This window comes from Panicum virgatum, chromosome 3K, assembly GCF_016808335.1.
Source record: "Panicum virgatum strain AP13 chromosome 3K, P.virgatum_v5, whole genome shotgun sequence".
Lineage (NCBI taxonomy): Eukaryota > Viridiplantae > Streptophyta > Magnoliopsida > Poales > Poaceae > Panicum > Panicum virgatum.
In genome coordinates, this window is record NC_053138.1 from 58,910,631 (window position 1) to 58,927,066 (window position 16,436).

Consider the following 16,436-nt stretch of genomic DNA (forward strand, 5'->3'; position numbering starts at 1 on the left):
CTTTATGGTCGTAGACATTCGCATGTGAATGTTCAAAATCGCAACCGGATTTAATATAAGAATCAAGAAACTTTGTGTGAGAGAGACAAGTGAATTATATATTAATGGTGAAAAGCTAACTGTACGAGTGCGCTGAGAGATGAGGCATAAAGATCCTTGTAGCCAGTAGCAGACCGTTGGAAGAAGACGAACCAAGCATTTGATATACATTCTGTTTAAATATATTGTAAAATCCCTATATCTAGAAAGATAAAACGATCCATAAGTTGGAACGGAGGAAGTATATATCTTATATTTTATTTCGGTACCTAAGATTTTTTCTTAGACACAAACATTGCAAATCTACAATAGTGTATGCATGGATCGTAGTATATATCATTGAAGTCAATCAGTGGCCATCCACAATGAATTGATTATATGCATGATCCACGAAATTGGAGTACCCTGCATATACATAAAGACCAAGAGACACTGAATTCCATGCGTCAACTAAGCCATGGAGATCTCACAAACCTTGCTTTTATCCTTCCTCCTCCTCTTCATCACATGGCTACTCCTGCAATCTTCAACTGGCAAGAACACGTGCGGCGGGAACGGCCATGGCCGGCACGGCATCCCTAGCCCGCCGGCGCGCCCCGTCGTCGGCCACCTCCACCTTCTGAAGAAGCCGCTGCACCGCTCCCTCGCCGCGCTCGCCACCCGCTACGGCGACGGCGCCGGCCTCCTCCTCCTCCGCTTCGGCGCGCGGCCGGTCCTCCTCGTCTCCTCCCCGGCCGTCGCGCGCGAGTGCTTCACCGCCCACGACGTCGCGCTCGCGGGCCGCCCGGCGGGGCTCGCGTCGCGGCGGCTGCTCCCGGACGACTGCCCCACCATCGCCACCGCCAGCTACGGCCCGCTCTGGCGCCAGCTCCGCCGCCTCGCCACCGTGCACGCGCTCTGCGCGCACCGCCTGGACGCCACCGCCGCCGCGCGCGACGCCGGGGCGCGCGCCATGGCGGCGAAGCTCTGGCGCGCTGGGCCAGGTAGTGCGGTCGCCGTAAAGGCGACGGCGTACGAGTTCGTCATCAACCTCATCATGGCCATGGTCGCCGGCAAGCGCATGCGGCCGGAAGAGGTACGGCCGCTGTTCTCGATCGCCTCATGCCAAGGCCGTTCGATTTACTGCTCAGCTTGCGTGCAGGTGCTTCGGTTCAAGGCGATGACGGAGGCGGCGCACGCGGCGACGGGGGCCGCAAACCGGCACGACTTCATTCCGGCGCTGCGGCTGCTGGACTTGGGGCGGACGGCGAGGAAGCTCGCCGCCCTCGCCAAGGAGCGCCACCAGTTCGGCCAGAGCCTCATCGACGACTACAAGCGCCGTCGTCGTCATCCTACTAGCAGCGCCTCCGAGCCCGAGACGCCGAGGACGGTGGTCGGCGACCTGCTCCGGGAGCAGGAGCGGTCGCCGGAGTCGCTCGACGACGTGGTCATCCGCACCGTCTGCCTGGTGGGTCACACTCGCTCGTGGCGCCGCCATACGTTACCTCACGGCGACGACTTGCAAAGCGCGCGTCGTGCTGGCCGTCGATGGAAAATCCAACGGTCGTTGTGAATTGTGGCCGATATGTACTGCACTAGCTAAGGCTCCTAGCTAATTGATGATTAGTGAAAATAATTCATGTAGTTTAATTTAAGCGTTACTTGTTGCAAAGGTTAAGGCTCACTTGGAGTAGTTTACTACTAGCACAAGGGTTTGACATTAGCTCTCTGTGTATATATGTTCGCACTAATAATTTGTTATGCCTGCCTTTAATTTTGAAATTTTAATTACACATTTATGACATATTCAGGGTCGAGATATGACGGCATGTATTGAATTTTCTAAGAGAGGTTTTTTTTTCAATGTCACAATTTTGTTAAGTTTTACAAGGACATTATAATATAGGACAGTGACATTAATGGTTAAAAGTAATCTATTATATTATTAAAGGAGTGTTAAAAGAAGCCACCACGTTCGCCGAGAGGGTCTAGAAATTCCCACATTAATCTAAAAAAGAGAAGAATTTGCACCGTTGGATTTTATGAAGATCTAACGATTCAAACTAACTCAAGAGTTCATATCAAATACGATTAATAAATAGCTAATTTTGAATTTAAAAAATTAAAGAAAATTAAGACATGGCAAAGAGTCCATGCTGAATACTATTAGTAAATAGTTTAATTCGGAATTAAAAAATAAGGAAATTAGGGCTTAATCAAAGAGTCCATGTTGAATACAATTACTAAATAGGAAAATTCTGAATTATCAAATTAAAAAATAGCATTACCACTAGATAAAAATTAATATTAGCTGAATAGCTAAATTTAAAATTAAAAGTATAAATTATATTATATTATTAAGGGAGTGTTAAAACAAACCACCACATTCGTCGAGAGGGTCTAGAAATTCCTACGTTATTCTATGACTGTCCAACTGTTGTCAGTTGACTAATTTTTTAGTATGTCATATTGTTGGTACATGTTAAAAGTTTTGCAAACGGATTATGCGTTCTGGACGATTGAAGAAGAGGGGGGCATGGGTAATATGTGAGCTTGATGGAAAAACATATGTTTTAGAATTAATCTGGACTGTTAATACCTCTTTGCAAAGAGATAATGTTGACTTGAATTCCTAGCAACTACTGGTAGCTAGCAGCACGGTGGTCGCAGGCAACAGGCTGGCAGAGGGAGCCTCCGACGCGATGTGCTCCCGGTGTCGTGGCACTGCCCGACGTGAAGGGATGTCGAAGATGGATGGAGTAAAGAAACGCGATGAGATGTCAAATACGATTAATAAATAGCTAATTTCGAATTTAAAAATTTTAAAAAAAACATGACAAAAAGTCCATACCAAATACGATTAGTAAATATAGCTTAATTTGGAATTAAAAAAATAAGGAAATTAGGACTTAACCAAAGAGTCCATGTTGAATACAATTACTAAATAAGCAAATTCGGAATTATAAAATTAAAAAAATTAGCATTGGCACACGACAAAAAAATTATTATTAGCCAAATAGCTAAATTAAAAATTTAAAGTATAAAAAAATTGGCATCAAATATGATTAATAAATAGATAAATGCAAGAACTAGAATAAAAAAATTATTGTTGATATGTGTAGTGATTATGAATCATATTAAGAAGAAAAATAGCTAAATAAATAGTATCAAATGCAATAATAAAAATCCAAGTTTGAGTTTCATGGCAAATAAAGTTAATAAATACTCCAAATTAACGAAGATCTAAATAATATTTGTGTATAGGATTTACACCATTCGATTTAATGAAGATCTGACGATCTAAATTGGACAAAAGAGTCCATGTCCAATTTAAACTACCAAAAAATATCTGTATCCAATTAAAGTTAAATACAGGGTCCGCATGACATAAAAACTCATGTTACCATCTATGTCTCGCATTAACCTTCCTTAAAGATGCAAAAAAATGGCAGCAGCATAAGGGTGACAACACGACCATAGTTGTATTGTATTGGTACTATTGAAGGAGATAATTCCTTTGAAAAATCTTTGGAACGTCCTGCACTACGACGCGACCAAAGTCTTTGCCTGAGATTCCGAATCACAACTTTTTGAGTCTCAAGAACATCATGCAGTACATGCAGCTGCATGAAGCACACTGAATTCTACTCAAAATCATTGCCGAACTCAATCAATCCATTTCTTCTGGAGCAACCAAACATCAAGATAGGGACGAAAAAATAATGATGATGCGCAGAGTTTCACATATTGCAATCTATTGCAAGACCATTGTCACCTTATGATTGTAAGTGTGGGCCAATGAATACGCAGACGAATTAATGTGAGAGAAATATCCGCTAAAGAACCAATGCTTTCTCCAAACAAGAATTGTCATCATAAATATTGCATATTCTTGAATAACTTTAGTTATACAAACTAATCTGATGGTGGTCAACAAATAATTATGATTCTATGGGCATATAATAGTTCCATACAAGTAATAATCACTGGGATAAAAGGGTAAAGCACCGAAACCTACAAATAAATGTGACTATTATTAGCTCAATCTAAATAGATGCATGGGAAAAATCAGGGAGTTAGTCATGTGAGGAATCAAATAGCATAGATAATTATTAACATTATTATCCCCATCTAATCTTCTATAAGTACACACTAGGCATGGAACACAAATGTGATCGATACCTCTAAAGAAGTATAGAGAAAGAGAAGAGAAATAGATAAAGAAGCACCAAGATTGAATGGGTAAGGAAAGTAGAAAAAGGAGAATAGAAAAAGAAGGCAGTAAAAATGAGAAAATGAGGGCAAAAGAAAAGGACAAAAGTGAATTTATTGGTTTAGTCTATAAATAATATCATTAGAATGAGAAAATATTAAATTATAGCCATGTCCTGTTGGACATTTGACATCTTTCATATATTCATGAAAAAATAGAAGAAGCAGTTCTACCGAACGGTTTTCAAAACAGCTCTATATCCATAAAAAAAGCTGCTCCATCAAAGAAGCCACAACTGAAATTATTTTAGCCACAGATACAGACCTGAAGCCCTGCTAATCTATATCAAAGTCGATTGCCTACAATACAAAATCAAATGATTCAAACAAATGTATGTTGTCGATGCTCCTCTTCGCTCAGAAAAAAAACCCTGAGGCACAATACTAAACAGGAAACTTCTCCATTAGATGCATCGGATGCGATACACACTAATCGATTTCAAATATACCGAGGAACAAAATAGAAGACAAATAAATCAATAAAAATTGCTAGAGAAAATGAAAAATAAAGAAAAGAGTTAGAAACAACAACAAATATATATATGGAACTATCTATCACCGAGATGACAAAACTCTAAAGTAGACCAATATATGCAGTCATATGGGCTAAAAACAAATAAATTGTGCAGTAACCAAAGTGGGAAAAATAATAATAGGTTCGGTTAAATAAAAAATTTAAAACATATATGCATTAACATAGCACGCATATATAGAAGTTTTGTATAACATTTATTTATCAAAGCCAGCAGGAGGCCTCAACTTATTTTTTAACATAACTTTTTTTTGTCTAATCCATGATCATTTTTATTTCGCTCCGATATTGAGTCAGGTCTAGATCTGCTAGATGCTACTTAAGTGCTCTAACAACTACACTAGATATATTTTCGCTAAATATTAATCAAAATATTGCAAGATACAAATCGAACTCCAGCATCTAAGTTACAGATTGTTGGCAAACATAACTATCAAATACATATAAATATATTTCATAATTATAAAAAACTTTATATGAATACAATTATGTACAATTTGCTCCGTATTCAAGGTGATCCAAAATTGAATTCAATCATCAAATTTAGATTTTGCAGGTTTAAGTACTAAAATATGCAACTATAATATAGAATAAAGCAACATAAAAAGTGATGATTGATATGAACTCCTATGCATAGAAAGCTGCAAGTATTATAATATTCAACAAGAGCAAATGAGAGGTAAATAAATTATAAAATACATCTCTTCTGTCAATGTAAATATTTTTAAAGAATTAAATAAAAAACTAGCTACCCGCGCTATTAGCGTGGGCCACCTTGCTAGTTATAGTATAGGTTACAGACATTGTTAAAACCAAGGTACCCATTGTTAAAACTAAGGTACCGGTAATGTCATGAATACAGCCAAAAGGTTCACTTTGCAATTGAAGGAAATAGGGTGCCATAAAGTCTGAATAGTTGTTCAAATCGAGCCATTTTGTAATCTCTACAGGCAATTTTTCTAAATTTCTCCTAAAAAACTTACACGACCTACCAAAAAAACAAGGATTGTAATTAACGTGTTTCTTTTGCCCCATGTATACATATGCACAGAGCTTGTTGCCAGCAGGAACAGATACATCATCCAGCACGATCGAGAGGGCGATGGCTCTCCTGCTCAACAACCCGGCCGCGCTCAAGGCAGCAGCGCCACAGATCATCTCCACTGTGGGCACTACTCGGCTGCTCCAGGAACCCGACCTTGCCAACCTGCCCTACCTCCGGGGCATCGTCGCCGAGACCAGAGGGGGTGAATGAGAGCCGATCAAAATTTCTTCCGAAATCGATCCGTCGGCTTATATCTCAAAATCACCACAAGCCCTCAAGAGTTCTAGGTGAAGTTTGGAATAGCTATGGAAGAGCTAAACCAACACAAACAAACCCTAAAACGAACGAGCGAAAACTCGGAAGCAAACGAGAAAATCAGCAGACATGTCTGCCTGGACCGGTCTGACCGGCGCAACGGACCGGTCTGACCGGTCGTGGCCTGAACACGTCTTGACAGGTCTGACCGGTCTGACCGGTGCCACCCAGAAAAAACCCGTGAACAAGACTTCAAAGGAAGAATCTCGAGCAAACGAAGTCCAAATCCAGCGAAACTTGGAGGATACCTCCGCAACTAACCTGCGAACATATCCCCAAGAGATCTTTCCCAAAAAATTAAATAAACTTGAGAATTTAAGGGAAAATCAAGAAGGATTGGGGTTTTATCAAGAACTCGAAAAACTTCAATTCGTAGGAACTCGTGATTCCAGAGGGTTTGGCACGAGGCTAGGGGTACAAGAATCACTACAAAGAGCTCTACGAACCGTCGCGATCATGTGCACCAAAAACGAACCGAAAATCCATCACAAAAGAGAACAAGAGGGACGGGATTGGATTGATTCAAAAGCCCAGAGGGCACAAGGAGGATAGGGCCCCCTTTCCCAACCAAATCCAATACAAAGTCTCACAAATTCATAAGCAAATCCTATTCTAAAGTGAAGAACGGGGGAGAGAGAACCAGGGGCGGCGGCCTGGAGGAACAAGCAATTCACGGATGAGATACAAAAGCCACCCAGACCTAATACAAGTGCCAGGGACCGGTCAGACCGGTTGGTCTGCAGTATCCCCCTGTACACGATCCCATCTGACGGCTGAGGTTCTTTCTTCGAAACGAAGTCTTCTCCACGATGCCGCCATCTTGATGAAGATCTGGTCCACGGTTTTGGAAGGTCCGTGAAACCCGGGTAGATGGCCGGTTCTGAGAAAACCGCCAAAACTCCTCGCGCGGGAAGATTCCTGCCCCCACGCCGTGGCCCTAGACGCCGTTCCCGCCTCGGCCTTCTGACGGCCCTAGACGCCGCCCGACACCCGTCACCTCCTCGCCCGCAGCGAGGCCCTAGACGCCGTCGACGCCCGTTGCCTCCGCCAGTCCTGAGACCGACGCCCGTGCCTTCACGACTTGGCGTCTTCAACCGCCGTCCGCCTCCTTGGTTTTGTGGCGCAAACCAAGAAACCCGCCTTCCGTCGCCGCATGCACCCTCGATCCAGAAGTGAACGCCACAGCTGCCGCCCGGCCTGAGCTCCTCCACGGCAGCTCTCCGTCGACACTTGACGCCCGTGTACCTGCAATCCAAAGACCAAGCGCACGATCACACCGCACGGTTGACAATTCACTCATCACAAGCAGGATAGAGTACTCAACATTCCTCAATGAAGTAGCTATTATACTCTGTCAACTTCTAAAACTGTGTAATGGTTATGACAATCATTTGGGAGACTCCGAAATGCTATCCATCATAAATAGTTGATGTGATTTGTGCTTGAAATTCTTGGCTCCCTCTACTAGTAATTTTCGTTTAATTTTTTTTATGTTCTATTTTAAAGGGTCAGTTGGATCCATGCCACTACAATTTCACGATTTTTGATTTCATGTTGAAATCGATGCCATTGAGTGGCATGATTTTCAACGTGAAACCCAATTTCACGGAGTTGTGGTGGCATGAATCGAATTTTCCCTATTTTAAAAGTCATTAGTTGGAACTTGGAAGTATTTTGCATTGTAGGTAATAAATATAATAAGAATGATCGATGTTTAATGCTTAGGTTTTTACAGTCGAGAAAAGGCCAGCTAAACAACCAACGTCAGTTTCTGTGATGCAAATTTTTCAATGTAAGCCGTCCCAAAACCTTCGGGTCAAACCGTTGACATCTAGGAAGTTCCAGAGGCTGGGTTACAACTGGTTTTGGATTTCTGGTTTGGACTTACACTAGCATAATTAATGGAGGTGCTTGGATGTGATGCTTATATATAAGAAAAAAAAACATTTCTTGAAAAGCCAAAAAGAGAAATTTCTGGCCGCATCACAAAACAATTAATGTGCTTATAACCAACATACTCCACTCGCAAATTTGTTTTGAAAAGACATGGAGAAACCAAAATGAAAACCGGTGAAGTCAACTGCAGTTTTACTACCACCTTGTACTACTACTGATATTGACAGTCAACGCCGCCACCTCCACGTATACTCAACACGTCACGAGAAGCGGGGCCACGCGTCGCCGCTTCCGGATAGGCCCACGCCGACCAGAACGCCACGCCCGCGCGCCACGTGTTTCGCTGACACGGTGGGCCCACCTCACACCCTCCTCGCGGTGGGCCCACTTCCGATCGCGATCTTTTGTCTTGCCCTCGTAGCGTGCGCGCGCCGCGGCAGATGCAAAGCGGAAGCGACAGCCGAGTGGCCTTTACCCGCTCGCTCCCGCTGCCACTGACCACCCGGCCCCACCTCGCCGGAGGAGTTCGGCCTCCCTGCGGGCCCAGGAACCTTCGGGGCGCCTCCGCCGCCGCCGCCGGAGCCGGGGCGGGATGATCCTCTCGGCGCTCGCGACGTCGGTGGGGCTCAACCTGGCCCTCACCGTGCTCCTCGCCGCGGCCTACACGCTGCTCCGCCGCAGGCCGGCGTACGTCGAGGTCTACGCCCCGCGCCGCCCCTACGCACCGCTCGAGCCCTGGCTCCCCGCGGCGTGGCGCCGCTCCGAGGAGGACGTCCACGCCGCCGCGGGCCTCGACGGCGTCGTCTTCGTCCGCATCTTCGTCTTCAGGTCTGGTCGGCCACGCCCCCCCAAAACCCCCGCCCTCCTCCTCCTCCTTCGATGCTCGCTTAATGGAGTGCGCGCGTGCTGCTGGTATTGGGCTCTGCAGCATCAGGGTCTTCGCGGCGGCGGCGGTGCTCGGGGTCGGGGTGCTGCTGCCGGTCAACTTCCTGGGGGATCAGCTCCGGGAGATCGACATCGCCGACCTGCCCAACAAGTCCATCGAGCTCTTCAGCGTCTCCAATGTCCAGGACGGCTCCAAAAAGTGAGCAATTAGGACTTCCCCTTTGTTTAATTCGTTTTTTTTGGCTCTGGTTGGTGTTAGGAGTCGCGAGTTCCACTTGGTTCTGTGACTTTTTAGCTTCTGGAATGCTTCCCTGTGCTTGTTTTAAGTTCATGTGCTCAATTCTAGTAATAAAAAAAGTTCATGTGCTCAATTCTAGTCAAGAAAAAAAGTTCATGTGCTCAATTTGATTGTAAGTTTACTTTATCCCCACTGCTTGTCTAGTGTCAATAGGAACAGTGCAAAATGGTTTTGAATCGACTCGTCTGATGATAAATTATGCTAAGTTTCTAGTTTAATAAAAACAATCTGGAGTCAATGCCAACATCTGCTAGCTTATCATAGGCAAATGATGTGGATCTAAAGACCAGGGGAAAAGTTTTACGGTTCCATTTAGTCCATAGTGTCTTCTTAGTATTTAGTGCTCCATGCTGATGCATTTGTTTGACCAAGTATATATGTATTACAAATCATCTTTACCCTTCAGCCAATGCCTGCAAGTGTACTCATTACCTGTGGTAATGTGGTTGGCAGATTATGGCTACACTTCTCAGCTGTTTATATCATAACAGGAATTACATGCTACCTACTGTATCATGTGAGTAATTCAACCTTTTTTTTTGTTTTTCTTTGGTTACCAACTTTCTCTATATTTGCTATACATTTTTTGCATGCATCCTTTTCCTTACAAGGATACATACCTTCTACTCTGTTTTTACGAGTATCAGTACAGTTCATCAGATCTCATTGACCTCTGTTCAATTAATGCCTACTTGTTGTTGGGTCTGGCATTTGATCCTGCAACTATTGTTCCGTGAAAATTCTTATTCTTACTAGTTTCATGTGTTTTTATAAACATTTTCTATATTGTTTTCCAGGAGTACAAATATATCTCATGCAAGAGGCTAGAGTATTTTATGACTTCAAAGCCATTACCTCAGCATTTCACAGTTCTTGTCCGTGCCATTCCAGTATCTGATGGTGTTTCAGTGAGTGATGCAGTTGATAAGTTTTTCAGAGAGTATCATTCATCCACCTACTTGTCACACACAGTTGTTCATCAAACTGGCAAACTTCGTCGTCTTCTTGTAAGATTCAATTCATTTTGCTGTTTTTTATTGTTTTATTATGAATATTATTTCACTGTTGTATCTAAATAGTTGTATGGGGTGTCTGTTGATTGATGTCTTTCGTATTTTTCATGGGTTGTTCAGTCATATATTGCATCTAGACTTGCATTTTGTTTTGGTTTTATTCAGTCTCTAACTTTTTTATTTCATTTTACTAGTTCGATTTTTTAATTTTTATTACGATAGCAATGCAGTGTGGTTAAAGTTGCTATTTTGTTTTCATGTTGTTATTTTCTCAGTGCTCAATATATGTTTTATTCAAATTATTGTCATAAATCAGAAGCTTACTGTATAGTATTCCTATGACCAATATCCTGGATAAAATATATGCACTGAGTGGTCCAACGTATACTGACGTCTTCCCCTCCAAATAATATCATTGGGCGTTGTTATAGGTTGGAGAAATGTTCTCTAGAGTGTAGATCTATGTTCTCACTGATATGTAACGTAAATACCACATTTTTCCAGCGGAATCCCAAGATGGTGGATGGAAGATATAGTTCATTCCATGACCTTTTTGTCTATTACTATCATCCTTATTTGGTGCACTCACACGGGTAACGGCGCCCCCGTGTAAGGGTGGGGCAGGGGTTCGGGGGTTTTCTCAGCCTGTGTGAGAGGTCTTCTCTTATATAATGCTCGGGGGTTTCTTCCCCCCGCAGGCCGAGTTTTTTTTTTAGCATTTTCATTTTTCTTGTATGCTTATGTAATTGCTCCTTGTTTGCTTTACTACATGGTAGACACTAAATCATTTCCATTTTCTACTGAGATCATCTTCACAATTTATTTTCTGATGAATAGTATATGGTTTCACGTACTCTACGGCTGGTTGTATTTCTGTCCAGAATGATGCTGAGAATATTTGTACAAAGCTTACAAACTTAAAGTATGTCCATCGGTCTTCTCAAGACGCTCCAAGAAAATTTCTTGGATTATTTGGCAGAAATGATCTTCTTGGAAAATACCAGAAAAGGCTGGAGGACGTAGAAGAGAATGTTAGACTGGAACAGTCAGATGCTACTAGAAGACAGGTGCTGATCTTATATTTATTTTGAATTGTTCAAATTACTAACACCTACTTTTATCCTGAATTTATATTTGTTTCTGAGGCTTATGGTATTCAAGCACACGGATTCTGCTCTTCTCTGATCTGTAGATATTGTTTTATACCTCTTCAGGAAATTCCTGCCGCCTTTGTTTCGTTCAGGTCTCGATATGGTGCTGCAAATGCAATTTACATTAGGCAGTCAGATAATCCAACTGAGTGGCAAACTGAGCATGCTCCCGATCCTCATGATGTTTATTGGCCTTTCTTTTCAACATCCTTCATGGAAAGATGGATTGCCAAGTTTGTAGTTTTTGTAGCTTCAGTTCTCCTGATATTTGTCTTTCTCCTAGTTGTGGCATTTGTTCAAGGACTCACCTATTTGGAACAAGTAGAGAAATGGCTGCCTTTCCTGAGGAAGATACTGGAAATGTTAGTTCCTTCATAAATTCTGTGTCCTCTTGTTGAAAATGCTTTCGTGCATTACAGGTAGCCTCACTAAATGTATATGATTTCATTTTGTTTTGTCCTTGCAGAGCTGTTGTGAGTCAACTGGTTACAGGATACCTTCCCAGTGTCATTCTTCACGTTCTTTCATCTTATGTTCCCTCAATAATGAAGCTATTTTCAACTATGCAAGGATTTATTTCTGTTAGTGGGATCGAGCGAAGTGCTTGCAATAAGATGCTTCGGTTTACAATATGGACTGTGTTCTTTGTCAATGTTCTCACTGGTTCAGTCTTAGCTCAATTTCAGATTTTCCTTAATCCAAAGGAAATACCCTCAAAACTTGCAGTTCTTGTACCTGCACAGGTAGCTCATGCTTTTCTTGTAATGAACGAACCTAATATGGCACTCATTTGATTCATGATTTGGAATGTATTTGAGAAAGTTATAGTTATCATAAATAGTTCCGGAACATGTTCTTCCTTGTATGCTTCATCATTGGCATTTTCTTTCCTATGGATATAAGAGCCTTAATAACCGGCATTGTATCTGTGTAGACATATTTGTACTGTGAGTCCTTCATTGTGAAACACACTTAAATAATTATCAGTTCTTTAGTATGGTAAGCGTCTATATTAATAATTGTGCACTGCTAAACTGTCTTTGGTTTTGTGTTTGCTGTGTAGGCCTCTTTCTTTATTGCATATGTGGTGACATCGTGGACAAGCATAACATCTGAACTCACTCAAACTGCTGCCCTTTTCTGTCATCTATGGGGAAAGTGTGCAAAGTGTTGCAGGAGGGACGCCTCCGAAGCTCCATCAATGCCCTATCATAGTGAAATTCCGCGGATCCTCTTGTTTGGACTTCTTGGGCTCACTTATTTTATTGTAGCCCCCCTTATCCTCCCATTTGTATTGGTCTACTTCTGCCTTGGCTACTTCATATTTCGTAATCAGGTGAGAAAATTGCAGTTTATTTTTCTCAGTTTCTTAATAAGTTTTTTTTTGTAATCCTAAATATATCGTCATGCCACCAGCATGAAGTTTGAAATGTCGTTATATCTAGTTGTGTATTTTGAAAGGCAGACAGTTACCAAAGAAAAAGATATGTGTTCATACTATTGAAAAATGACTTGGAGTCTGCTTGAGTATACATAGGAGTTTACTGAATTTGAGTCTGCTGGATTAATATGATTAGTTAACTAACTCTAGCATGATGAGCTTATGAAATCCTGATGATGTGAATATAAGGCATATGATTACTAGCTTTGCCAACACTCTTGTAGTGTTGTGGTAAGCTCCCCAGTTGAAGGAGACACTAGCCAGGGTTCAAATCCTGTTGGCACCAAAAAAAATTGCCTCCCTAATCACACGCAAACCAACACCCTCGGAACACACTCATGCATCTAGCTTCACTAACTCACAGGATCACCTCTAATACTCGCTGCATACACGCTGTCGCTGACCCCTTTCACATCACTGGCTCCAATCAGCACACAACAACGCTGGCTTTCACCTTTTATTTATATCTCATACAGACCCGTGATATCTTCCTAATTGATGCAGTCAATGCCTCCTATGATTTGCCTATCTCAACAAACTAAAATCTAACAAGCACTAATAGCAATGAAACTAGACACTAGCTGAAACTGGACACAATTTTCTAGTAACATTATTACTGTTGACAGCTTGTAATCCCAAAAAATAGTGGCAGGATGCCGGCCTGTGGCACCTTTGGGCCCTCCTACCAGGGGTTAGTTGCAGTAGTTGCAACCTCAGTAGGTCATGGTCGGCATCAGACCAGGTTACGGTGCAGCTCTGTAGGGTGAAGCTGGGGTTCGGGGGTTTTATCGGCTTGCTTGGTGGAGGTTCCTTCTCAGTTGTAGTACCGTGGGGGCAGTCTTTCCCCTGCCGGCTGTTTTTAATTCTAATGACTAGCTTCTCAGGATGTGTAGGTGTAGGACATAACAGTGTTATTTCCGCTTTCCTGAAAGTAAAAGGGTGACATGGGCCATTTAGTATTTGGACTTATATAACACGTTTCGCATGAGTGACATGTTAAGAAGCTTTTAGGCGTGAAGCTTAAGGTATCTTTTTGGTTGACTTGATGATAGTAAGTTTTGAATGCCAATGCTTGCTTGGATGATAAAAACAGGGGATTTGTGTATCTTTTTAAGTATTTTTTTTTATCTCAGGTTGGTTATTTTAGTTATGAGATTGCAAATGACTATACTTGGTTATTTGAAAATGTTAAATGAAAGACATGCATTCGAGATCATTAGGAATGGAACACTCTTACTGGATAAATTAGTCTTCACTTTATAATTTCAATTGCTCTTTTCATGGTCTGGTTGATCAAGTAATGCTAGCAGAGTGTGTTTTAGAAACACTTCAGCTCTGTGTTGCCGAGCTATTTAGACTAGAAAAAAAAAATCTGCACATATTTTACTTCATATGATTAACTTCAAATGGTACAAGTGCAGCTTTTTAATGTATATGCGCCCAAGTATGATACTGGAGGAAAATTTTGGCCCATCGTGCACAACACAACAATATTTTCTCTGGTGGTTCTGCATATAATTGCCATCGGAGTATTTGGGTTAAAGAAGCTTCCCCTTGCATCAAGTTTGCTGCTACCTCTTCCGGTGCTGACCCTTCTGTTCAATGAATTCTGCCGGAACAGATTTGTCCCCATCTTTGAAGCATACTCTACGGAGGTAACAGTTCCTATATGTTTACAGAGGCTTACATTTTATGCCTTTTCTGGATCTGTTTGCTCTTTACCAGCACTGATGGTTGCTGGATCTGTACATTATTTACCAACAGCTGATGAGTGATGACTATTGTCCTATCTTTTCCTTCCGTCATCACTTCTGTGGCTATGTCATGGCAATGTCTTCACATCTCACATTTTGTACATGCAGTCTTTGATAAAGAAAGATAGAGAAGAACAGAGCAAGCCAGAGATGCTTGAATTCTTCAGCAATCTTGTAACAGCATACCGTGACCCAGCATTGAAACCTATCCAACGTGCTTCGAACACGGATGAACGTACTGCACCGCTCTTGGCCTCCGTCTAGCCCCATACAAGTTGTAGATGACAGCTGACCCCTATGGTGTCAATTTTCAATTGGATTTCATTATCAAATACACAATGGTGGTGTGCTTGTTTGTTACACAAAGCAGAGCTTTTTACATGCATTGTTGTAACTTGTAATTTTTGTCTGTCGTGCAATATTTTCTTCCTTTCTGGTGAGGAGTATGTTGTACATATCTGTAGATAATATTTTATTCTTACTTCTCAGAGATGAATAATGCCTTGTTATGTTGTGCTGGCAATACAAACTTAACGTGTGATGGGTTCATGGATTGTACCCTCAAGTTTTCAATTACATTATGCAGCCTATGAGATTGTTTGCCACATGGAGGCTTGGAGCATCAATGATGAGGAGCAACTGCTTTACTCTATTTTTCTTCATGCCCTACTTGCCATTTATTTTTGCCACTCTGATTAGCTATCACCGTGTAGCTGTCTGTAACAAGGAGAGCTGTTTTCAAAATCTCAATTGGTGTGGAATGGATCATCGTGTGGAAGTCCGTGCTGTGTTACCTGGTTTACATATTCAGCTGAGATCATTTGACGCACTCGTTACACTGACTCTGAAAGTGTCTTCCCGTTGGTTTTGTTTATGCCCCTTGAATGTGATCCAGCAAAGATTTGCTTGTGTAGCTCTGAACCTGAGAATGGTAGCAGGTGATGTCAGAGTGACCTTATTCATCAGCAAGGAAACTACAGGTACATCAATTGTAGGATAACACGATGATACCAGTAAACATTACTAGAGCCAAAAGTATTTTCAAAGGTGTGTTCGTGTATGTGTGATTGCCAATTGGAACAAATACAGTGGTGATATCCTTGGAATCTATCAGGTGATGGGTAATGTATCTTAATGGAACATGTTCTGGTGGTGGTGTTCATCCTTTGCCAACATTCATGCGCCATTTGGCTTCCATGTTATTTGCAAGCATAGAAATAAAATAAGCTTGCTGAACCTAGTGTGGCAAGTGGAAATGCATCCTAATGTAAGACGTATCCCGTATCAACTCTGTTATGCCATTTGTCTTCCTTGTTGAAAGGAATAGTCTTTGAGTGTAGAAACTAGAAATCCTTGTGCACTATTTAATTTACACACTGAGGATTTTCTGCCAACTTGTCTATAGTATCATATCCGCTTGATATCTCTGTTAATTTATCACTACTTACTTTGTTCCAAGTCACTGTCATTTACTCGTTAAAACTTGTACACATTTGCTGACACGTTCTTGGTCCAGGTCATAAAGCCTGAAGGCGTCGTGAGGTAAACCTGAATGGAATGTTGGGTGTTGGAAGTCCTTTTCTCATTTGTATGTTCTTGGTCAACATCCAGGGGGCCTTCCTCATTGGAGCTGCAACCATGACCTTGTCACACCATATAGTCAGTAGCATGATGACTTGACTTGGACCCAAAAGATGGGGAGTTAGGAAGAGTGTTAACCTTTCTAGCTCGCATTAATCTTAAAGTAAGTGGATTCTCACAACATAAGATTAATGCGAGCCAGGCCAAGTGGTTTGGCAAATGTTGGTATCTTGAG

The 16,436-nt window shown here is 42.0% G+C and overlaps 2 protein-coding genes across 2 annotated transcripts; both read left to right on the forward strand.

The window, feature by feature from the left end:
- The first annotated feature begins 496 nt into the window (after positions 1–496).
- On the forward strand, positions 497–6,077 carry LOC120701112 (isoflavone 3'-hydroxylase-like). The gene is made up of 3 exons (XM_039985270.1): positions 497–1,114; positions 1,181–1,486; positions 5,874–6,077. The coding sequence occupies exons 1-3, from the start codon at positions 497–499 to the stop codon at positions 6,075–6,077; spliced, it is 1,128 nt and encodes a 375-aa protein (XP_039841204.1).
- A 2,419-nt stretch (positions 6,078–8,496) lies between these two features.
- Positions 8,497–15,210, forward strand: LOC120699928 (CSC1-like protein HYP1). Its single transcript, XM_039984039.1, has 10 exons — positions 8,497–8,906; positions 9,007–9,162; positions 9,715–9,778; positions 10,059–10,268; positions 11,156–11,341; positions 11,489–11,787; positions 11,892–12,168; positions 12,489–12,761; positions 14,288–14,521; positions 14,729–15,210. Exons 1-10 carry the CDS (start codon positions 8,671–8,673, stop codon positions 14,882–14,884), a joined length of 2,091 nt encoding a protein of 696 aa, XP_039839973.1. The 5' UTR covers positions 8,497–8,670; the 3' UTR covers positions 14,885–15,210.
- The last annotated feature ends 1,226 nt before the right edge of the window (positions 15,211–16,436 follow it).

Coding starts and splice junctions, on each gene's coding strand:
- LOC120699928 (XM_039984039.1), top strand. CDS start 8,671: ATGATCCTCTCGGCGCTCGCGACGTCGGTGGGGCTCAACCTGGCCCTC. Junction 10,269..11,155: donor GCAAACTTCGTCGTCTTCTT/GTAAGATTCAAT, acceptor ATTTCTGTCCAG/AATGATGCTGAGAATATTTG. Junction 12,762..14,287: donor ACTTCATATTTCGTAATCAG/GTGAGAAAATTG, acceptor GTACAAGTGCAG/CTTTTTAATGTATATGCGCC.
- LOC120701112 (XM_039985270.1), top strand. CDS start 497: ATGGAGATCTCACAAACCTTGCTTTTATCCTTCCTCCTCCTCTTCATC. Junction 1,115..1,180: donor AGCGCATGCGGCCGGAAGAG/GTACGGCCGCTG, acceptor GCTTGCGTGCAG/GTGCTTCGGTTCAAGGCGAT. Junction 1,487..5,873: donor TCATCCGCACCGTCTGCCTG/GTGGGTCACACT, acceptor ACATATGCACAG/AGCTTGTTGCCAGCAGGAAC.